We start from the raw sequence: 25,756 nt of genomic DNA, 5'->3' as shown, positions 1-25,756 counted from the left end.
AGTCCCTGGCACTGTTTTGGGTGGGAAATCCTGACTTGGGAAAGTCCTGTCAGGGTGACCGTCCACCAATTCACCCTCAAGGCAAAATCAACTAGGGGCAGTGAAAGAAGAGTAAAAAGAAAACATGCAAAGCAAAAAAAAAAAAAACAAAAAAAAACAGATCTAGGTTCCTAGAGAAGGAACAGAGAAAAGGAAGCTTTTCCTTGGGGGTAAGACAACTGCACAAATAAGGCAATCTCAAAAATTGTACAGCATACCCAGGACAAGAATTAGGTAGGTGAAGAAGTGCTGGAAAAATCTGATCACTGAATACAGTCAACTCCAAAAGTCTAGAATAAATTGAACCAAGTGTCAAAGAAGAGACTTAACACAAAGCCAATCAACAGTAAACCCCCAAGCAAGAGAGAAACTGACCTTCAGAGTAAACTCATCATCTACTAAGACACAGAAAGACATGGGCAGTCAAAGGAAGAAATTATAATTTCAGAAGAGATGGAGAAGTTGGAACAACTAAACAAAGATGCCCATATAAATCTCCTAAATCAAAGGAGATAAAAAAAATGTAAAGAGATAAAGGATATTAAGAAGACACTAAGTGAACGTAAAGAAAAACTTGAAAGATTGAAAATAAACAATTTATGGGAATGAAAGGCACAATAGAAGATATCAAAACTACACCAGATGCATACAAAGCAGACTTGAACAGAGAGAAGAAAGAATCAGTGAACAAGAAGAGAGGACAATCAAATCTTACAGAATGGAAAAAATTATCAGGGAACTGAATGATAGCTCAAAGCATATAAATATATGCATCATGGGTGTCCCAGAAGGAGAAAGAGAAGAGAAAGGGGTGAGAAAAAATTACTGAGGTAATAATTGCCGAAAATTTCCGAATTCTCATGAAATAAATAAATATCCATGTCCAAGAGTGCAAAGCACGTCAAACAGAAAAAGTCCTAGCAGATCTATTCTGAGACACATACTGTCATGGTTAGGGACAGGTGTCAACTTGGCCAAGTTGTGGTACCTGTTCATCTGATTGGGCAAGCGCTGGCCTGTCTGTTGCAATGAGGACATTTCATAGGATTAGGTCATGATCACGTCAGCTACATCCACAGCTGATTCCATTTGTAATCAGCCAAAGGGGAGTGTCTTCTGCAATTAGTGATGCTAAATCCAATCATGGGAAGCCTTTTAAGGAGGACTCAGAGGAGACAGGTTGCATTCCTGCTTTGGCTGGTGAGCCTCTCCTGTGGAGTTCGTCCAGGCCATCCATTGGAGTCATCGGCTTCGGAGCCTGCCCTGTGGATTTTGGACTTTGCGTTTCTACGGTCACGTGAGACACTTTCATAAATTTTATATTTGCAAGTGTTCCCTGTTGATTCTGTTTCTCTAGAGAACCCTAACTAATACACATACTAATCAGAATGTCACCTGTCAAATAATAGAAATAAAGAAAGAAATCCTGAAAGCAGCAAGAGAAAAGTGATTCATCACATACAGGGATCCACAAAAAGATTAAGTGCCATGAAGGTGAGAACAGGGTGGTACGATATATTTAAGGTACTTAAAGAGAAAAACTGCCCGCCAAGAACTCTTTATGTGGCAAAACTCTCCTTTAAAAATGAGGGAAGTTTTAAATATTCACAGATAAACAGAAACTGAAAGAGTTCATCAACAAGAGACAAACCCTATAAGAAATAACTAAAAGGAATTCTGCAGGCTAAGAGGTCAAAAGAGAAGAGAGAGGCTTGGAGGAGAGAGTAGAAATGAAGATTCCCAGTAAGGATACCTAAAAGAGTAAAAAGAGAGACATAAATAAGATATGACAAATAAAAGCCAAAGGATAAAATGGTTGAAGTAAGTACTGCATTTATAGTATTTACACTGAATGCTAATGGATTAAACTCCCGAATCAAAAGACAAAGATTGGCAGAAGGGATTTTAAAATACGATCTGTCTATATGCTGTCTACAAGAGACACACCTTGACCCAAGGACACAAATAGATGGAAAGTGAAATGCTGGAAAAAAGTAAATGCAAGCAGGTAAACAAAACAGTAAACAAAAACGAACTGGGGTAGGTAGCTAAACGATTAGCAGACAAAACAGACTTTTAATGCAAAAATATTAGAAGGGACAAAGAAGGACACTAGATATTAATAAAACAGGCAATTGACCAGGAAGAAACAGAAATCATAAATATTTATGCACCTAATCAGGATGCCCCAATATATATGAAGCAAATACTGGCAAAACTGAAGGAAGAGTGTGAAGATTTCTCAATACAAATACTTCCAAAATAACTGAAGGGAGAAACAGATAACAACAACAGAAAGAACATCTAAACAGAGGATCAATAAGAAAACAAAGAATGTAAATAAAATGATACATAACTAGACCTAACAGATATATACAGAACACTGCACCCCAAAACAGCAGGATATTCATTTTTTTTCAAGTGTTCATGGATTATTCTCCAGGATAAACCACATGTTGGATCATAAAATATGACAATGAATGTTAAAGGGTTGAAATTATACAAACCTCTGTTACTGATCCTAATGGAATGAAGCTGGAACTTAATAAGAGATGGAGAATGGCAAATTCACAAACATATGGAGGTTAAATAAGACACTCTTAAACCAACAGTGGGTCAAAGAAGAAATTCTAAGAAAAATCAGTAAATATCTCGAGATGAATGAAAACATGAACACAACATATCAAAATTCACAGTATGCAGTGAAGGCAGTGCTGAGAGGGAAATTTATAGACCTATGCAAAAAATTAAATAGGAAGAAAGAGATAAAATCAAAGACCTAACTATATACCTGGAGGAACCAGAAAAAGCACAACAAACTAAAAAGCAGAAGGAAAGAAATAAAGACTAGGGCAGAAATAAATGAAAGTGAGAACAATAAACAGAGGAATCAACAAAACCGAAAGTTGGTTCTTTGAGAAGATCAATAAAATTGACAAACATTTAGCTGGACTAACAAAGAAAAACAGAAAAGATACACATAAACAAAATAAGAAAGTGGGGGGAGGAGGCATTACTACTGCCCTCACAGAAATAAAAAAAAGATCACAAGATAATGAACAACTATATGCCAATAAATTAGACAACTTAGATGAAATGGATAAATTTCTAAAGAAAAGACAACCTACACTGACTCTAGAAGAAACAGAAGGCTTCAAACAGACCAATTACAAGTAAAGAGAATGAACAGGTCATCAAAACCCTCCCAACAAAGAAAAGCTCAGGACTAGGTTGCTGCACAAATGAATTCTACAAATCATTCTAAGAATAATTAATACCAATCTTGCTCAAACTCTTCTAAAAAATTGAAGAGGATGTAACACTACCTAACTCACTCTATGTAGTCAACATCTCCCTAATACCAAAGCAAGTTAAAAATACTAGGAGAAAACCACAGATCAACCTCTCTAATGAATATAGAGGCAAAAATCCTTAACAAAATACTTGCAAATCAAGTCCAACAGCACATTAAAAAAGTATACACCAAGATCAAGTGGGTCTTATCCCTGGTATGTAAGGGTGGTTCAACACAAGAAAATCAATTAATGTAATATACCACATCAACAAAATGAAGGGGAAAAACACCTGATTATTGCATCCACTGATAGAGAAAAGGCATTTGACAAAATCCAGCATCCTTACTTGATAAAAAACACTTTGAAAGATCGGAATAGAAGGAAGCTTCCTCAGCTTGATAAAGGGCAAACATGAAAAACCTACAGCTAGTATCATACTCAATCATGAACGACTGAAGGCTTTTCCTCTAAGATGTGGAATAAGATAAGGATGCCCACCGTTACCACTGTTATTCAAGATTGTGCTAGGAGTTCTAGTAAGAACGGTCAGGCAAGAAAAAGAAATAAAAAGCAGCCAAGTCAGAAGGAAGAAATAAAACATTCACTAATTGTAGATAACATGATTCTATATATGGAAAGTCCCAAAAAATTTACAACAAAATGGCCAGAACCATTAAGCAAGTTCAGCAGTGGCGAGATACAAGATTGACAAGGAAAAATCAATGGGGTTTCTCTACACTAGTTATGAGCAATCTGAGGAAATCAAGAAAAAATGTCCATGTACAATAGCATAAAAGAATCAAATATCTAGGAATAAATTTAACCAAGGATGTAAAGGACTTAAAATGCAGAAAAGTACAAAATAATGCTAAAAGAAATCAAAGAAAACCTAAATAAATCAAAGGGCATTCCATGATCACAGGTTGGTAGACTAAAGAGCATTAAGATGTTAATTCTACCCAAATTGATTCATAAATTCATCACAATCTGAATCAAAATTCCAACAGTCTACTTTGAAGAAATGGAAAAGCCAATTATCAAATTTACTTGGAAGTGTAAGGGGCCCAAAATAACTAAAAACATCTGGAAAAAGAAGAATTAAGTGGGAAGACTCATACTGCATAACATTAAAGCATATTATAAAGCCATACTGGTCAGTTTATGCTACTGGCATAAATATTTTTTATATATTTGATATATTGACCAACTGAATCAAATTCATAATTCGGAAATAGACCCTCACATCTATGGACAACTTATATTCTGCAAGGCTGCCAAGTCCACTCAACTGGGTCAGAATAGTCTCTTCAGCAAAGGGGCTGGGAAAATGGATATCCATATGCAAAATAATGAAAGAGGACCCCTATCTCACAGCTTATATAAAAATTAACTCAAAATGCAACAGAGACCTCAATTTAAGAACCAGGACCATAAAACTCCAAGAAGGAAGCGTAGGGAACAGAAAATCTAGGTTCCAGACAAAAATAAACCTTTCTTCCTTTGGTCTCAAAGAGTAACTGAGCTTCTAAAATATAGACAATGTCTTCCTTATCCCTGTATTTTGAATTACCTTAATACCAATCTGATCAGCTTCATTCTCATCTCTACATACCAGGTGATACATATATAAAACAGCCTCTCAAAATCCAGAAATAACAATTACCACTCCAGACTAAATGTGACTGCTACAAGAGTTTATAATCTACGCCCGTTTCCTTAAAAGCATTTTCTACAATAATTGCTCTTTTGTTTCTGGCGTATTTAGCCTCACCCAATGTCCCACAGGTTCATTCACAATGTTGCATGCCTCACAACTTTGTTCCTTTTTGCAGCAGCACAGTATCGGATCATATTTATACACCATAGTTCACCAATCTACTTCTCAGTCAGGGCATTCTTCAGTCACCTGCATTCATTAGGCATCACGTATACATTTAAAGTCAATTTTGTCCAAGATCAGTATAGTTACTTGCTCTAGTTTGCTAGCTGCTGGAATACAATATACCAGAAACAGAACAGCTTTTAAAAGGGGGACTTTATTAAGTTGCAAGTTTACATGTTCTAAGGCCGTGAAAATGTCCAAATTAAAGCAAGTCTATAAAAATGTCCAAATTAAGGTAACAGCAAGAGGTTACCTTCACTCAAGAAAGGCTAATGAAGTTCAGGGTTTTTCTCTCAACTGGAAAACGTGCCTAAGTCTGCTAGCTTTCTCGTCCAGCTTCTTGCGTCATAAAGCTCTCCTGGGGGCACTTCCTCCTGCATCTCTAAAGGTCTCTGGCTCTGCGGGCTCTGCCGTGACTCTAAAAGGGACTCTCTCCAAAATGCTTCCCCTTTTAGGAAGGATTCCAGTAAACTAATGGAGACCCACCTGGAAATGGGTGGAGTCACATCTCTGTGGAGATGATCTAATCAAGTTTCCAACGTAACAGTATTGAATAGGGATTAAGAGAAAGGTTGATCCCACAAGACTGGATCAGGAATAAAACCTGGCTTTTCTAGGGTACATAAATCCTTTCAAACCAGCACACTACTCCTGCTTTTCTACTGTTTGCAACTTGCATGGAAAATCTTTTTCCATCCTTTTACTTTCAATCTATTGTGTCCCTGTGTCTAAGACGAGTCTCTTGTAAACAGCATATAACTGGATTATATTTCTTAATCCATTCTGCCAATCTGTATCTTTTAATTGTTAAATTTAGTCCGTTAACATTCAAAGCTATTACTGAAAAGGCATTTCTTGAATCTACCATTTTATCCTTTCGATTTTGTTTGTCAGATCTATATATTCTTTTCCCTCTATCTCTTCTTATCCTTTAAATTACTCTTACTGGTACTCTTCAATTCTGTGCCCTCCTCCAGACCTCCCTCTCCTGCCTTTTTTTCAAATGGCAGAACTTCCTTTAGTATTTCTTGTAGGGCCGGTCTCTTGTTGATAAATTCTTTCAGGATTTGTTTGTCTGTGAAAATTTTAATCTCTCCTTCAGTTTTGAAGGACAATTTGACTGGATACAGAATTCTTGGCCAGAAGTCTTTCTTTTTCAAAATCTTAAATATATCATACCACTGCCTTCTTACCTCCACAGTGCCAGTTGAGTTGTCTGAACTCTGTCTTATATGGTTTCCTTGTATGTAGTAGACTGTTTCTCTCTTGCTGCTTTTAGGATTTTGTTTTCTCTTCAACATTTGACAGACCGATTAGTATGTATCTCGGGGAAGAACTATTTCAATTTATTTCATTTGGAGTTCTTTGGGTTCCCTTGATTTGCATATTCATGTCCTTTATAAGGGTTGGGAAGTTTTCCTCCATTATATCCTCAACTAATATTCCTACCCCTTTACTCCTCTCTTCTTCTTCTGGGACACCAATGATTCTCATATTTGTACACTTTGTTTTGTCCATCATTTCCCCGAGATCCAATTCAAAATTTTCCATCTTTTTTGCCATTTGCCATTTTGAGTGTTCAAAATCAGTTGTCCTGTTCCCTAGTTCGTTTATTCTTTCTTCTGTCTTTTCAAATCTGCTGTTGTGTGTCTCAAGTATATTTTTTAATTTGGTTTACAGCATCTAATAGTGACATCTGCTATTTTTCTCTTTATTCTTTCAAATTCTTCTTTATGCTCTTCTAGTGTCTTCTTGATCTCCTTTATGTCATCAGCCATCCTATTTACATTATTTAGTAGTTATATGAGCATCTTTGGTTAGTCATTCCAAAGTCTGTGTTTCTTCCAGTGTTTTAACTTGGTCATTAGGCAGGGCTTTATCTGTCTGCATCATGATATGCTTAGTGATCTTCTGTTGTCTTCATGGCATGTAAATATCCTGATAGGGCTACTTTGTAAGTTGATTTCCTGCAGTATTCTAAAGCTTTGTATTTGTGGGGTGGGTGTGGAGCAGCATGCAGGGTAGGGCACAACAGTGCAGTGATGTGTTGCACCGCAGTTACAGACAAAGGTTGGGGCGCTACACTGTTGCCTTGAGCATGGGGTGCAGTGTGGCAGCCGTGGGTATGGGGTGCAGCTCAGGAGTGCAGGAGCAGGGTGTGGTGTGGGGGACACAGAGGTAGAGCGCTCCTAGTCTTGGTCTCCCCGTCCATGCAATCTTGAGGGCTCTGGGTTTCCATTTGGAAACAGGAACGTCAGGCTGTTTGCACCAGCAGAATAGTCTCCAGTTCTCTGCGTTTCAATTCTGCAGCTTTGTAACCAGTGCCTTCCTGGTGTAGACGACCCTCCCAGGTCACTTACACCCTGGAACTGCCAAGTCAGTCACCCTCCCGTCCCTTCTCTAGCTGTTCCTTGGAGCAGGGTGAACTCAGCGTATCCTATTCTGCCATCTTCCCAAAACCCTGGGTGCAGCCCTCTTGCAGTATTTTGTGCTGTCCGACTCAAAAAGCTTTCGGTTTTTTGCTTTTTTTCCCCATCAGCCTTGCCCCCTCTCTGCCAGGGCAAAAACTCCTAGTACCTTTAACACTTACTCCAGGTTTCTCTGTGCTGGGGGCCTATTTTCAATAGTCAGAATTTGTTGATTAATTCTGCAAGTGGAGCTTGATTGAGCTAAGCCCTTGCTACTAATGAAGTCTTTCCTTTCCCCTTGGGGAGCCAACATGCTGCAGCCGTGGGGGAGGGGCAACAGCCTCCATGGCTTGGGGGACTCACAGTTCTGTGCGGGGTCTCAGCTGGTCCTGCTTGTCCAGTGTACACTGTGTGTCCAGTTACTGATGCGACTGCAAAAGTTGTTCTGTATTGTTTCTGGCTATTTACTAGCTGCTCTGGAGGACGACCTAAGTTCTACACCTCACTAGGCTGCCACCTTGCCCTGTCTCCTAAGAGCATTTTCAAACATCTCTGGCATCATATAAAAAAGGAATCTCATGTAAACAATGAAATGTCATCTGAACTTTTATAATACAAAGGCACAATCCAATATGAACAAATAAAATATATACAAACATAGAATATGGTCACTTCATACAGCTCTCTCTTTTTACAAATGAAAAACAATCAAGGAAACCACCTAATCACAAAAGCCCTCTTTTCTTCCAGTCCCTGTTCAGTGTCCAGAGGGAAGAGAGGACGTTGGGGTGTTGGGTCGGGGGACAGCTGGAGCCCCGTGGTCCTGTCCAGCTGTTGCTGGCGTGGGAGGGGATGACGTGGGCTGCTGTGGGCAAAGGCCCTGTGGGGGATGAGGAAGGGAAACGGCACCAGGAGCCAGTCCCACCTGGAAGCCGCCAAGCACTGGGCCGCCTTGTGGGCCGAGAAGGCGGGGCATAGCCACGCGGAGTCGATCATAGTATGGAACTGCCACGCGGGTGCCTCGGTGGCTGAGCAGCCAGGTATGCACCTCGGTGCTGAAGCCCTCGTGCAGAGACATAGGCAGGTTTCCTAGTCAGCACTCACCACGGCACAGCACTTCCACGGGACGTCACTGGGAGGCGCTTTGCTGTCATTTCCAGAACGCCCGCCTTCGCCAGCTAGGAGTGCCATGAGCCATCTTCCTTAAGGGCATTCACAGTCAGTGCTTTCAGCTGGCTCAGGCTTTCACTTATTCCTGCCCTTCATCTTTTCTGCATGATAGGCTCTGACAACTTTCTGTGCATTCTTGAATGCTGTCTTCCATTTATTCGGGGTCAGCTGACGCAGGCTGGAGTGGCAGCCAACGGGGACAAGGAATCCTCCATTATGTCAGGTGGTATTTTCTTTTCGATCCCTAGAGAATTATACTTTTGGAATCCTTCACATCAAGAAAGAGGTTACCTTCATTTAAGAAAGGCTGATGAACTTCAGGGTTTCTCTTTCAACTGGAAAGGCACATGGCAAACACGGCGATGTCTGCTAGCTTTCTCTCCAGGCTTCTTGCTTCATGAAGCTCCCCCAGGGACATTTTCCAAACGTCTCTGACTGTGTGGGCTCTCATGGTCCTCGTGGCTCTCTTGCTCTCTCCAAAATGTTTCCTCTTTCAAAGGATCCCAGTAAACTAATCAAGACCCGCTTGGAATGAGTGGAGTCACCGCTCCCTCTAATCAAAGGTTACCCACAACTGGGTGATCACATCTCTGTGGAGATCATCTGATCAAATTTCCACCCAGCAATAATGAATGAGGATTAAAAGGCATGGATTTTCTGGGGTATACCACGAATTCAAACTGGCAGAACAGGGGATTTTGGTGTCAACAGCACTAGCTCAAAATCAACTGTTTGAGCTGGTGTAACTTTTGTCATGAAAAAAACACTGAAATTTCCCCATCTTTGGCTGCAACTGTGGGAGAAAGAGAGGAATTTGGAGGAGTAGAGGGGGTTTTAAAGGGGTCATCTGACTGGGCGTTTTCAGGAGGGCATGTTTCTAAAAACACAGTCCACTGCACGCTGCCTTAAAGCTACTCTTTTTCAATGGAAAACCACAGAGTCAGGATAAACAGCCCATGCTGACAAAACTAGACAATACAAAACAAGAAAATCACTGAGAGACGGCATCTTGGAAGACCACTTCTGCTGGGGAGACAGAGGATCGGCATGGCCAACAGGTGCAGAGGGGAGATAAGTGTTCAAGGCAGAGCTTCACACACTCTTTATCATCAGCATCCACATAACCGTGATGGAGCCCGGTTCCATCAATGCTTTAATACCTTTGTGAAAAAATTCCTCTTTTGCGGATGATGGAAAACTGTTTAAATCTCCTTCCAATATCTCAGATCTCCAAAGAAAGGGAAAAGCAATGTCTGGCTCATTATACTTTTCACTTTATTAAAAAAGTAAAAGATGGAGGGGGAACAGTTGAAAATGTAAAATCAAAATACTCTTGCACAATTCCATGCCCAATGATCATGTGCCCTAAGCCAAAGAAAAATTTAGACTCAAAAATAGAGACACTGAATTAAACTCACACCAACCATGGTAAAACTCAGAGCTGGCAAATGTGTTCGTGGAAAAGGGACTTTTACTGAAAAGAAAAGTGGTTCTTGGCTGGCTTGAATACAACTGATCTTCCATCTTCTCCAGATAGCTTGGGTTGGGAAGTCTGAGCTAGTTCTAGACTAATGGCTTACATTTCAATTCAAATGAATAGTGATTAACTTAGAGAAGCCAGTCTATTTTTTAAAAACAACATATGAAAGCATCTCAAAGGATAAAGCATTGTCTGAAACACATCTGGTTTGACAGAAAGGGGGAGTTAAATATAGGAGATTAAGGATGTGCCTAAACATAAAGAAGTCCTAGCATTTCTTTATATTTGGCAACTAAATTTTTATTTGGCTCTAAGTTTCTCTCAATGAACCTCACCTTCTTGGCTTCAGCAAACATTCCACTTTCTTTGGCTCACTTTTAACATCTGTTAAAATTTCGTATTACGGTTTTTAAATTTTAATTTTATTGTGGTAACATATATCTGTATAGTAAAAAAATTGCCATTTTACCCATTTGTGAGTATACAATTCAGTGGTACTATTTTCAATCACAACGTTGTGCTACCATCACCACCATCCATTACCAAAACTTTTCCATCACCTAAAACCGAAACTCCGTGCCCATCAAGCAGTAACTCCTGACTGCCCCGCCCCCTACTCCTGGTAATCTCTAATCTACTTTCAGTCTCTATGAATTTACTTATTCTAGTTATTTCATATTAGTGGAATCATACAATATTTGTCCTTTTTTGTCTGGTTTATTTCACTTAGCATAATGCTTTCAAAGTTTATCCATGTTGTAGCATGAATCAGAACTTCATTTTATGGCTGATTAATATTCCGTTGTACCGACAGATGACATTTGGTTTACCTGTCCATCTGTACTGCCATTTTTTCCTTTCATCTCTGCTAATCCCAATCCCAATAAAAACAGTCATACACATCGTCACCTCCTATCTTAAGAGTAGAACCTAGTTCATCCCCTTGTCAACATTTCTCTCCTGAAGCACTCTACCTCCCAGTGCTCAGAGCTTTAAAAACTTTTTTCTACCAGTCTTTCCTTCTCACCAATACTTCCACATTTCACCTCTAGAAGACACCTAATTACCCCAGCATCCATTCACCAGCACCTTGCTCCATAATCCAATCAGAATATTATTCCCCGTACCAATCTTTACTTATTCTTTCCTCCCTGGTTCCCCAATCCCCACAGCTGATGTATGTTTATGTTTGACAGAATGACGGGCAAAGATAATGGTACAGGGGAAAGGCTATTTGTCATCAGAGAAGAGAGGGAATTGTCTGCCTGGACGTATTACTTTAAATTGCACTCCTCAGATTACAGTATGTCATGGTGGAATTGGAAGTTCTAGTTGAATAGCCGAGGGGACACACGACTTGGACCATCTAAAAGGTAGTCAAGGAAGCTAGCAAGATCAGGTGGCCAAAAAAATGGGATTGTGAATCTAATTACTCATATCCTGGCCTGGGCACTGTCATACAACTTTCTGAACTTCAGTTTCCTCGAATTTAAAATGAGGATTAAAATACATACTTTAAGAATTTTAAATAAAAATTCTTCATACATTTAAGATTATACATATGTTTATATATGTTTTTATATATTTGTGAAGTAATAAAATAATTTTTCCCTTGATTCAAGTAGTTTCGGGAAAACGTTGCCTTTCCATAAATGTTTGCCTGTGGGAGCAGAGTTCTCCTGGGCAGAGACACCAAAGCACTTTGACTCATGTTGTACCCCCATTGCCCTTTCTGGAAGCCTTTCCTCTCTTTCTCCCTCTAGCTACATCTAGAGATTTGTTCTCTTCTCTCACTATTGTTTAAGCCAGGGTTTCTTCACTTCTGAGGGGTCACAGACCTTGAAAATTCGGGGAAAGCTATGGGCCGTCTCCACAGGAAAAGCATGTGCACCCACCTCTCTGCAGGCACGTAGATGTACTTGAAGTGGCTCCCCCCAGATTAGGAGCCTCTCCTCTACTCTCCAGCGCAAGCCTCACTTCTTTCTCAAAATTTCTATGACTCCCACAAGCCACAGTGTCCTGCAACAGAGTCCTTCCATAAGATTGGACGCTTTGCGTATAACGCTTTGCCGTACTCTCCAAGTTTGTGCTTTTTAGGACATCTTTTCAAACAAAGTACATACTTCTCAAGGGCACAAACATGTTTGCCTTATGGTGCCTGAGTATCACATGGTCAAAAATAAATTTGAAGGATGGATACCAGTAAGCAGCAGAGCAGCAAGTTATGGTAACTTTCTGTGCACAACTTATAGCAGTTTCATGGACTATGGCATTCCAGAAAACAAAAAGCCTAACACATTCAGGAACCAGAAACAAGAAGGGTCAAGCAAGCCAGGTGGGAAGCAGGGCTGCAGGGATAACAAAGCTTTTTGGGGCTGGACCCAGACCTGCCAGCTGTGCCCCCAGGGCCTGCACTGGCATTTTCAGGAAACTGTTTGTCCGGGCGGCTAAGGCTCTTTATCTCACAAATGCCTCAGAAAGGTTTCTATGTAGCATGCATCTACTTTACACCAGCCTACTACCTCCTGGTTAAGAAAAGCAAAGGGCTTTTGTTTTTCAACAAGGTGTTAGCTCAATATGCCACAAGTTCTAGAAAGTGATGATTAAATGAGTTTTTAGGACAACGGCCATGGTATTCGAGCTCAAGCACTCATCAAGCAGGAGTGTTTCCAGCAGCCACAACACCAGAGAAGTAACCTGTGCTCACCCCAGACGGAGAAACAAGGGTAATGGGTGAGCTGCCACCAACTATCACAGAGAGAAACCTCCAGGGATACTTACCGGTATTTGAGTAATTCTGGAGAATATTTTGATTTTGCTTTGAAAATCACCTGCAAAGACAGAAAAACATGGCAGGTTGGGTATACAATACGCTGGCACCCCAAACAAATACCATCAACTGGAATTCCCCTCTTCCTTAATGCACAGGTACTGGAGCTCACTTTCTAGAACTGAGATGACCATGTTCTTGAGGAAGGTTGTTAGGCTAAATATTTTTTGCTATTGTACACACAATTTTAAAAGTAAAGGTATTACTGGTCTATGGCTCCAAGTACGTCTCCTATTTTAAGGTTCTTATTTGAGGTGGTACTTCCCCTAGAGATAAAAGAGCCCCCCCTCCCACTTTCTTAAAATTTTTCACTGACAAAACTTTAATGTCTTTGAATGTAAGTGTTCATCTACCCAGGCCTCAAACTTTGTAGCACACTTAAAGCAATAAAATCTTTGGATAACAGAAATATCAACCACGACTGTTTTCTCCTGGAGAACTGTTGTGTACTGGAAAGTCTCAAGATCTTTAGAAGCCTGCCCAATTGTTACCTCACAGGTTGGCTGTGGCTGCCACTGCCACAATGTAGGGACAGATTTGGAGGCTGAGTGATGGGTTACTGGGGTCTCCGTGGGCTGTCGGGGGGCAGAGGAGAAGAAGGAACATGTGGTCTTGTGTTCACTACACCTGGATCCCTGGTGCTTGGTGGGGTGGGATGGGGGCACAGAGTGGGTCAGCAACACAGGAAGAAGGTTAAGAAAGGACCAGGAAGAGTGGAGGTTGGAGGGTATTTTTTCAGAGATGATCTGATGCGTGTCAAAAGATCCAGAGTCTCTACTTCCAAGCAACCTATTCTCTGTGGAGCTCCTAAGCAATGCCCCCTGGGCCTCTGGGCCTTTTCTCGTGCTGTCCCTACTGCCAGGGAAGCCCTCTGCGCAGCCTCCACCGAGAACCCACCCATCCTCCAGCAACACTCCCGGTCCCACCTCGTCCTCCTCAATCCCCTAGTCCCAAGCACTCTACTGTCTTCTTCACCCAGGATTTTCTGAGCCCCTACAAGTACCTGTCTCAGGGTGAGAAGTGTATTGTCTGAGGTGGCATTAACTGAGCTGTAAGTAGAGAAGGACAAAGGAGAACCAGGGTGGGGAGTGTGAGCACAGATTCTGCTGGGAAACAAGGAAGGGCCAGGTAGCTCTGTGACCTGAGAGGCACAAGCTGGATTAGATATTGGTGCCCCCATGTGTGAGGCAAGAAATGGTGGAACTCAGGTGCCCGGAAAGGTTTGCTGATAAGATATCACAAGGAGGAGCCCCATGCGGGTGAATCTATGCTCCAAGTACCAGAAACATATGCAATATGAGAAGTCCTTTCCCTCTGGAAGCCTTTCAAAGGACATTCTTCTGACGACCTACGATGGTACTTCTCAGACACAAGTGCAAATGACTCACCTGGAGAAGTTGTTAAAAATGCAAATCCCGGGACCCACCTGTAGAGATCCCAATTCAGTGGTCTGGGAAGTGGCCCAGGTATCTGTATTTTAATAAATTCCCCATGTGATTCTGATGCAGCTAGCCCAAGGACCACCCCTTGAGAATTACTGATCTGAAGAGAATGAATATCCCTGACCTAATATTCTTGAATAGCTTTACAGTCATTTGATTTAAAACGTTAATTTAAACTATAGAAAACAGGTGACCACAATAATCAGCTGGCACCAAAAGAATCAGCGTATGGTGGTAAGATCAGAGATCGATGGGGTACGTGAACTCCACAGAAAGCCCAACACCCATGCACACTCACGCTCCATTTCAACCTTCCAATAATGTGATGCCAACAAAGAGCCCTAACTCCATGCCTGGGGAAAACTACACCTATTCTGACAGATTATAAAATTAGCCATCCCCATCCCAGACCCTTTCATAACATCTCTCAGGGTTTCACAGATGAGCCTTCTAATTTTCAGAAAAGACATGAGCCTTGTCTCAATCTGAGATCCTTTTCAGAAGTAGGTAAAAGAGAGGGGTTACATCAACAATAAATTTTAATGTCTGGTAATAGCACAATAGAAGGTACGAGTACAGCACTCTTGATTTAAAGGAATCCTAAATTCAACTCTATGTGAAAACCTACCATGGAATTTTAGGCAAATGTGTATCACCTATGGTATTTCTTCTGCAACCTACAAGAAGAGGAAATGTTACAAAATAACTTCTCTTAGGAACAAGGAATAGATTAATATATGATTATATATGATTAATGTATGATTCCACAGTTCTGTTACAACATATAATACTTACTGATTCATACAACATATAAAAATGCTCTAAAAAGGTCCCTCGTATATTTGGGGATCTTGTTTTTAATAACTGGGCGAACTCTTCACAGTTGTCAAAGTGAGGGATAGAAACTACAGTATTAAAAAGTTTTGAACTACTGGGAAGATGGCAGAGTGGGGTGGATTGAATTCATCCCTGCTCTGTGGGACAGGGAGAGAATGACCAGAACCAATGTCCTGGGGGGTGAGTGACTGAAGAGGGTCTTCAGTGTTTCTCGGGGAGAAGAGATGCAGGGGGATCAGGACGGGGAGAGCAAGTTGGGTCTAATGGGCTGTGATCCCCACCGGGGCAGATGGCAGCACGTGGGGAAATGTGGATCTGAGGGAACTGACTGTCCCTCCACTCCAGCCTGCCACAGCTGCTGGTTGGAGAAACCTCCCCAAGCAGCCCCACAGCTGGCAGTGGATAAGGAGAGCCCACAGGTGTGCCTGGCCATCTGCCACAATAAGATGTGCCCCTGGGCACTGGGAACAGTCACACAGCCAGACACTGCAAGCAGCTGTCCCATCAAGCACAGTGAGTGGCAGATCTGCCAGGCGCTACACATCAGCTGCTCCCCCAGGCTCTGTGGTCAGCTCCCTTGTCCCACGTGCCAGTACCAGCCACATGGCACTGCAGGCCAGGAGCAGACCCCACACACACACACACTGCCTGCACCATCATCCCAGCTAGGTGCTGCAGTCAGGGAGGGTCTGAGGGAGGAGGTGTCTGGGAGCACCCCCTGCTGGGAAGAAGCAGTATGTGCAGTCAAGCAAACTCCCTATCTGCCTAAGTTTTCTTAAAATACATTTTTATTAGTATTATTATTTTCTAATTTATATGCATTTTATGTTTTCATTGATTTTTAAATGTTTATTTCTTCGTATTTATTTATTTTGTTTTCTCTTCCTTCTGCAGGCACCAGTCTAAGTTCATTCCCAATATATCCTGGGGCATCTCCTTCTGACTTTGGGGCCTACTGTTTTTAAGGTGTGCTTTTTTTTTCATACTTATGCTATTTTATTGTTTACCTTGGGGGGATGCATGGGCCAGGTACCGAGCCCAGTTCTCCTGCATGGCAGGCAGGAATTCTGCCACTGAACCACCTGTGCACCGCAGCCAATTTAATAGACCCTCAAGTAGAAATGTACCCACTACATGAGATCTGGGCCTTAGCAGGGAATTACTGAGTGAAGGACACCAATTTGCAAAATAACCTTATTAAGATAATCAAATGTCCCAAACACAATAGAAAATCATAAAGTACATGAAGAGCCAAGCATAGATGGCCCAGCCAAATGATCAATTAAAACGCCAGAGGGGACAGAATATGGAACAGCTACTCAAGGATATTTATAAAGAAATAAAAGATATCAGGAAGATACTAGAAGGGCATAAAGAAGAATACGAAAGATCAAATAGAAGAATGGCAGATCTCAGAGATGAAAGATACAAGAGACCAAATTAGAACTATATTCGAGACACACAACAGTAGATCTGAAGAATAAAAAGGAGGAATAAGTGAGCTAGACGACAAAACTGAACTAGAGTGCACGAAGAACAAATACAAGAAAGACGGAAAAAACGGAATTGGATCTTGAGAAACGACAGGCAACAAGAGGACCACACACAAAAGAATCACAGGTGTCCCAGGGGGAGCAGCACAGAGAAAAGGACTGGGAAAATCAGTTGAAGATACAATAGGGGAAAACTTCCCAACCCTTATAAAAAACATAAATACACAAATCAAAGAGGCCCAACAAACATGAAATAAAATAAATTCAAACAGGTCTCCTCCAACACTCATACTAACCAAACTGCCAAATGCTGAAGAGAAGTAGAAAGTCAGGAAAGCAGCACAAGAAAAGAGATCCACCACATACAAGGGAAAACACATAAGACTGCGTTCAGTCGGCTCAGCGGGCACCACGGAGGCGGGAAGGCAGTGGTGTGATGTATTTGAGATCCTGAATAAGAAAGGCTTCCAGCCAAGAATTCTTTATCCAGTCAACCTGTCCTTCAAAACGGAGGGAGAGATTAAAATATTCAAAGACAAAGACTGAGAGAGACCTGTGCTATGTAAGAAATACTAAAGGGAGTCCTGCCAGGTAAAAAAAAAAAAGACACGATAGGAAGGTCTGGAGAATTGAAGGGCACCAGTAATGGTCATTTAAAGGATAAAAAGAGAGGGAGGGGGAAAACATACAAACCTGACATATAAAAACTGAAGTATAAGATGGAAGATTCAAGAACTGCTTTCAGAGTAATAACTTTGAATGTTAATGGACTAAACTCACCAATTAAAAGAAACAGATTGAGAGAATAGATTAACAAATATAATCCATGTATATGCTATTTTCAAGAGATACAAGGACACACACAGATTGAAAGTGAAAGGATGGAAAAAGATGTTCTACTGCAAGCTGTAAGCAAAAGAAAGGAGGAATAACTATACTAATACCAAACAGACATCATAAGAGACAAAGGACACTACATATTTTTTTAACGGGCAATTCACTAAGTGGAACTAATCATAAATGTTTATGCTTCCATTCAAGGAGCTCCAAAGCACATGAGGCAAACATTGGCAAAACTGAAGGGAGCTACAGTAGTTCCAACAATAATAGTGGGAGACATCAACATACCACTCACCTCTATCAACAGACCAACCAGACAGAGGATCAGCAAGGAAAGAGAGAAATTAAACAATGTGATAAATGAATTAGACCTAACAGACATATATAGATTAGAACACTACACGCTAAATACCTGGATATATATTGTTCTTAGTGCACACAGAACATTCTCCAGGATAGACCATATACTGGGACACAAAAAAGTCTTTATAATGTAATAAGGTTGAAATTATCCAAAGTGCTTTATCTGACAACAATGGAATAAAGCTGAAAATTAATAATCACCAAAGATATAGAGAGTAAACAACACACTCTTAAATAACCAGTGGGTCAAAGAAGAAACTGCTAGCAAAATCGGTAAATAACTGGAGATGAGTGATAGTAAGAATAACATATAAGAATGTATGGCGGGTAGGAGTATAAGGGGAGTTCAGTGGTAGAATTCTCACCTGCCATGCAGAGATTTAGATTCGATTCCCAGCCCGTGCACTCTACCCACCCTCAAAAAAACAACAAGCAAGCCAAAAGCCAACCAAACAAAAATTCAACAAACGGTGCTGCAATAATGGGATACTCACATGGAAAAACAATGAAATGTGAGTCCTGCCATAAAGCATACCAAATAAAAAGAACAGGAGACGTGGCAAAGGCAATACTCAGAAGGAAATATATTGCTCTAAATGTCTATATTAAAAAACAAGGATGAGGGTGGGCCATGGTGGCTCAGCAGGCAGAGTTCTCATCTGCCATGCTAGAGACCTGGGTTCAATTCCTGGTGCCTGCCCATGCAAACAAACAAGCAAACAAACAAACAAACAAAAAAAAATGAGCAAAATCAGGGACTTAACTGCTCACCTGAAGAAATCAGAGAAAGAACAACAAACTAACCCCAAAGCAAATTAAAAAAGAGAAATAACAAAGAGTAAAGCAGAAATAAATGAATGGAGAATAGAAAAAGAAAACAAAGCAATACAAGAGAATCAACAAAACCAAAAATTGGATTTTTTGAGAAAATCAATAAAATTGATGGACCTCAAGCTAGACTGACAAAGCAAAAAAGAGAGAGGACACAAATAAAATCAGTAATGAGATTAGGGGAATTACCATGGATCCTGAAGAAATTTTTTTTTAATTCTAAGAGAATACTATGGACAGCTATATGCCAACAAACTAGACAACTTAGAAGAAATGGAAAAATTCCTAGAAACACAAAAACTACATTTTCTGACTCAAGAAGAAATAGAAGATCTCAAAAAAACAATTAGAAGTAAAGAGATTCAGTCAGTTATCAAAAGCCTTCTCACAAAGAAAAGCCCAGGACCAGATGGCTTCACAGGGGAATTTTATCAAACGTTCCAAAAAGATCTAACACCAATTCTGCTCAAACTTTTCCAAAAGATCGAGGAAAAAGGAACACTACCCAACTCATTTTATGAAACTAACATATTCTAATACCAAAATCAGATAAAGATGTTACAAGAAAGGAAAATTACAGACCAATCTCCCTAATGAACATAGATGCAAAAATTCTCCACAAAATACTAGGAATCAAATCCAATGGCACATTAAAAAATTATACATCACCACCAAGTAGGGTTTATACCAGAAATGCAAGGGTGGTTCAACACAAGAAAACCAATCAACGTCATACAGCACATTAACAAATCAAAAGGGAAAAGTCACATGATGATATCAATTGATTCTAAAAAAGTATTCAACAAAATTCAGCATCCTTTCCATATAAAAACACTTCAAAAGGTATGAATCGAAGAAAACGTCCTGAATATCTTAAAAGACATATATGAAAAACACATAGCTAATATACTCAATGGTGAGAGATTGGAATCATTCCCCTTAAGATCAGGAACAAGGAAAGGATGCCCATTGTCCCCATTATTATTCAACACTGTACTAGAAGTCCTAGCTGGAACAATTAGTAAAGAGAAAGAAATAAAACATATCCATCCCAATAGGAAAGGAAGAAGTAAAACTTTCATTGTTTGCAGATGATGTGATTCTATACTTGGAAAGCCATGAGAAATCTATGACAGAGAAACGTGAGCTAAAAAACAAATTCAGCAAACTGGCAGAACACAAGATTAATGCACAAAAATCCATAATTTTCTATAGACAAGTAATGACCTATCTGAGGAAACAATCAAGGAAAAAAATTCCATTCAAAATAACAAAACAAAACAAAAAAATTCAGGTATCCAGGAATAAGCCTAACCAGGGATGTTAAGGACTTGTACACAGAAAACTATAAAACATTGCTAAGGGAAATAAAAAAGGATCTAAAAAAGGGAAAGACATTTCATGCTCATGGATAAGAAGGTTGAATGTCATTAAGATGTCTACTACACCCAAACTGATCTACAGATTCAATACAATACCAATCAAAATCCCAACAACCTACTTTGAAGACTTGGAAAAGCTACTTATCAAATTTATTTGGAAGGGAAAGGGACCCCAAATACCTAAAAATATACTAAAAAAAGAAAAGTGAAGTGGGAGGACTAACACTTTCTGATCTTAAAGCTTACTATAAAATGACAGTGGTTAAAACAGCATGGTACTGGCACAAAAATATAAGTATCAATCAATGAAATCAAATCAAGAGCATGGAGATGGACCATCAAATCTACTGACAACTGAGCTTCAATAAGGTCCCCAAATCCACTGAACTGGGACAGAACAGTCTTTTCAATATGGGCATGGGATATCAACAGCCAAAAGAATGAAAGAGGGCCTCTATCTTATACCCTATACAAAAATTAATTCAACATGGACTAAAGACCTAAATTTAATAGCCAGAACCATAAAACCTCTATAAGAAAAAGCAGGAAAACATTTTCAAGATGTAGTCATAGGAAGTAGCTTCTTAAACTTTACACCTAAAGCACAAGCAGCAAAAGAAAAAACAGATAAATGGGAATTCCTTAAGACCAAGAGCTTCTATGCCTCAAAGGACACAGTTGAAGAGGCAGCCAATTCAACTGGAGAAAATATTTGGAAACCACATATCAGATAAAGGCTTGATATCCTGTGTACATAAAGAAATTATACAGCTCAACAACAAAAGAAGAAACAATTATAAAATGAGCAGAGGATATGAATAGACACTTTTCTAAAGAACAAATATAAATCACTAAAAAGCACATGAAGAGATGCCCATTTTCTTTAGCTATAATGAAAATGCCAATTAAGACAATGAGATCACCTCTGACCTATAAGAATAGCTGCTATTAAACAGGAAATACAAATGTTGGAGAGGATATGGAGAAACTGGAACATTTACTCACTGTTGGTGGAATGTATAATGGTGCAGCTGCTGTGGAAACCAGTTTGGCGATTCCTCAGACAACTAAATATTGAGTTGCCCTATGACCTGGCACAACCCCTACACAGTACATACCCAGAAGAGCTGAAAGCAGTGACACAGACAGACATTTGCACACCAATGTTCATAGCAGGACTATTCACAATTGCCATAAGACGGAAACAATCCAAGTGTCCATCAACAAATGAGTGGAAAAACAAAATGTCATACACACACACACACATACACACACACACACGCGCGATGGAATATTATGCAGCAGTAAGACGAAATAAGGTCCCAAAGCATGTGACAATGTGGATAAACCCTGATGACATAATGATGAGTGAAATAAGTCAGACACAAAAGGACAGATACTGTGTGATTTTGCTAGCATGACTCTGGTAAAGGGTTACAGAGGTTACACTGTAGAATATACAGGCATAGAGGTACACAGAAGCTAGAGATGGAGGAATGGCTACACAATGAGGTTGAACTTAAATGTGAGGGAATGGATAAGGGTGACAGTAATTAATTAGAGGGATTATAAATAACATTGCCATATTAATAATGAATATGATTGAAAGGGGATGTATAGTGTCATATATCCCACTGATTAAATCTACAATTATAAATAAATTCTCACACAAACTATTTCAAAGGCTTGATTTTAGACAAAGAGTCAATAGTAGAAGGGTACAGGGGAAAACTAAAAGTGCATGCTATGGCCAATAGTTAACAGGAAGACATCAACAGTGCCACAAGCACTAGCAGGGGCAACTAGCTAGCGGGTAGAAACAAGTGATAAGGGGTAGTCTTTACTTGAAATTTGGTGAGGTTGTGTTTGTCGGTTCTTTGTCACTATGAACCAATGAAAATTTTCTAAAATTGAGAATGCTGTTGATTATACAACCAAGTGAGGAAACTGTAAGACAGGGCTATTTATTTTGGACATTATCCATGATGCCCAACAGATGGAGGGAGCCAAAGGGTACAATGACTGACTGAGAAGCAGAAAAGTGAACTGTGATACATTTATATGATGGAATACGGTGCGGCTACAAAAAAAGAAAAAGTTGAGAGGCATGCAACACCGAATAAACCTTGAGGACAATGGGTTGTGCAAAATAAGCCAGAAAGAAAAGAACAAATATGCTAAGGTCTCTTTCAGAAAATACTTATAAGAAAATTGGAGCCTATACCATAGCCCTTATAGCAGCCTCACTTATTCTGAAGTTGTAAGTGTATTTCTAGATTTTGAGCTCATCTATATGTGCATCAGCTGGTATTTCCCTGGAACTTTGAGCAACTCTGTGACACCCAAGACCCAGAAATGAGTGCTGCAGCCCTAAAAGTTTGCATAGCTATATATAATAACAGACAAAGTAACTGAAACAGAAATCAGACCTCAATTAAGAGTTAAAAACGGAGCCAGTGTAGCTGGGACTAAGGTAACTCAGAATACAGGGGTAAAAGATGACGGTGTTGTAACCTAGATATCACCTACTGTATGAGACCAAAGGCAGAGAGATTTATTATGTCTAGAACCTAAATTTTCTGTAACACAATCTAAATCAACCTGTCTGGATAGCTCATTTAAATAACCCAAACTCCTGGAATCCAGAACGGGAATGAAGCCTTGTAATCATGTATACATCTCAGACTATGAGGGGCTGATAATTAAAAAGTATTGGTAGAGTCCTGTAAGGGTCCAAAGGAAAAAAAATGGAACTATTAAACTTTCCCATCTGGGAAACTCCGGGTACCTCCTTAACCATTGGGGACTCCCAAGAAAATAGCCCAAGTCCTTGATTTTGAGGCTTGCCCTGATGAAACTTATTTCTACAGTGGAGAAGCTAAGACTACCTATAATGAAGCCTAAGAGCTGCTTTCAGGAAATCTCTTTTGTTGCTCACATATGGCTTCTGTTTCTCTAAGCCCAACTCGGCAAGGAAAATCATCACTCACCCCACTACATGGGACATGACATTCAGGGATGAAAATCTCCCTGATAATATGGGGCATGGTGCTGTGGGGTTGACAAATCCTCCCTAACCAAAAGGAGGAAAAGAAATTTCATAAGATAAAGCATCACTGGCTAAGAGAGATCAAATAGAGTCAAGAGGCTTTTCTGAAGGCAACTCTTATGCAAGCTTCAGTTAGATACGGCCAATTGCCATGTTTGCTAAACCCAACCAACATTACTCCTGTTATCGCTCAAAAACACATAGGATTGGAAGTAAGACTTGATAAACATTTCATTCACTATGTATGCTTTCCTGCAGCCTATCATTTCCAAAGGGATCCTAGGCAAGATGAATCCTGAAACCTAGAGGTACCAGCTTCTCCAGGATTATCAATTAATTATATCCCCCTTATCCTTTAGTGTTGACACCTGTTCTTAACATGAAATCGTCAGAACAGGCATTGCCTAAAAATTCCCATAGATTGGGAGAAGGATCAAAGTAGGAGGCATAACAAAGAAAACAGAATTTAACAAATGAGTATGACTTCTGAATATTGATATTTCTTCTAGCCTCCAGTGTTTTGGAGCAGCTAGATGGAAAAATCTGAAATAGTGGAACGGTAGCCCATGGCAAACTCTGAAATTTATTCTGTAACTACTTGTTGAAATGTACTCTGAAAATTATTGCTTTTTCTTTCTTTTCTTTGATATATGTTGTATTTCACAATTAAAAAAAAAAAGTTTAAAAAAGTTTTGACCTTGTTAAGGAAAACAGAAACTTTGTTTTATTGTTTTGCCACGTTTCCCATTGAACGTGTAGCCTCACCCTCATGCTACACTCCCATCCTCCTCATACAAATAAAACATGAGAATATTTCTCTAGTCCCCAATGTCCTGGACCCCAGAATACTATGCTCCTGCAATTTAGTCTGCCGACGTGTCTGCTGAATGGGTGGGGGATCAAACGGAGTGTGATACGTCAGGACAGCCTAAAGGGCCAGTCTGGACGCCAGAACCACGTTTCCCCCAGCACTGGCCATCATTGGTCCAAGACATATCCAAGCCTTATAAACATTCCTATGCCTGGACTCAATAATTCCACTTGTAAAAATTTATTCTAAGGCAGAGCTTCACAATGTGCTCCAACAAAACTGGATATGAATAATAAATGTTACTGGAAATAAGTGTCATGTGATTCATTAAATTTAGAAATTGCTAGGTTAAACAGTTTCTTCCCTGCAAGAATTTCCAAAGCCTTTTAAAGGTTAATACAGGTTGTAGATTTTCAAGAGAAGCATACAGTATACAATTTTCCAAACATATTGAACCACTGAAGTCTTCCTAATGAGTGTTCCAGGGGCATAGTTTGGGAAACACTGCCCTATGGAAATGAGCACGGGTGGAATGTTCAGTGCAGCCTTAATAACTACTACTACTAATAATAATAAATATGCATAAGAAATAAGATTAAAATTACATTCAGCCTTACCACAATACATAGAGCACGCAATGTACTGAGAATGAGAGGGTCTTGGGGGTTCTCATTCTAGCCCTAAAAGAGAACTTGATTATTCAACACCACAGAATGGCTCACAAACCCATATAGTAACTCACAAAACACAAAATCATTTCACCATACCTCCCTGCCTGGTCAAAAAAAAAAAAAAAAAGCAATCACCCATAAAGGTACAAACTGAAAATAAGTCACTTTGTACCTCTCTAAGCAAAAAGAAAAGGTGATAACATAAAAATAAAAGCCTTTACTATATTTTTAAAAGCTTTATCTACTCTTTATAAAATTTGTGGCAATTAGATGTCTTGAAATAGCTGGGCCTATTCACGCCTTGCTTAGAAAATTGGCCATAATCCTTAAAGTCAAACTGTAAAGTTATCTTTCAATTCCTGATGTTTTAAACTGCAATATAAAAATACATGTACTTTTTTTTTTATTTCAGTACAACTTTTGCCCCCATAAATTAAAGGGCATAAACGTCTGGATCAAGTTTCAAAAATAAATAAATAAACTCTCCCACACACTTCACCCCCACTCCTGTCCAAGAGACCTCATTAAAGACTGATGAGTCCTCCGAGTTTTAGTGAAACCTGCTGGGCGAACTTCTGCTCTCTGGCCTGTGGTGCTGGGATCTCTTATCCAGCTGACCTCAGCAGGAATTGAATGGGAGGAGGCGAATGCTTCCAGGATACCCCAGTTCCGGAGGAGGGAGGCAAAGACTAATAATCTTCACTATTTTATAGTGATAGGAAGATGGTGGAGTCGAGGACTCCAAGAATTAGTCTCTCCAACAGAACAACTATTAAAGAGGCAGAAACTGTCTGAATCAACTATTTTGAAACCCCAGAGTCCAGTAAAACACTGTACAGCATCCAGGAAAGACTGAGAGGAAGAGGCTAGCAAATTACAGTAACAACCAGTAAATTGCAGGCTCTGCAAAGCTGTTACCAGCGCCCATCACC

At 39.9% G+C, this 25,756-nt stretch overlaps 1 protein-coding gene across 1 annotated transcript in view; it reads right to left on the bottom strand.

Moving 5' to 3' along the window:
• GPR137B (G protein-coupled receptor 137B) overlaps nucleotides 1-25,756 on the bottom strand; it is a 99,445-nt gene that overhangs the window by 34,826 nt on the left and 38,863 nt on the right. Inside the window, 1 exon segment of the mRNA XM_077168422.1 lies at nucleotides 13,057-13,106. Within this exon segment, the coding sequence (XP_077024537.1) occupies nucleotides 13,057-13,106 (50 nt within the window).

This window comes from Tamandua tetradactyla, chromosome 7, assembly GCF_023851605.1.
Source record: "Tamandua tetradactyla isolate mTamTet1 chromosome 7, mTamTet1.pri, whole genome shotgun sequence".
Classification (NCBI taxonomy): domain Eukaryota; kingdom Metazoa; phylum Chordata; class Mammalia; order Pilosa; family Myrmecophagidae; genus Tamandua; species Tamandua tetradactyla.
Note: the sequence above shows the minus strand (reverse complement) of the source record. Positions and strands in the feature narration are given on the sequence as shown.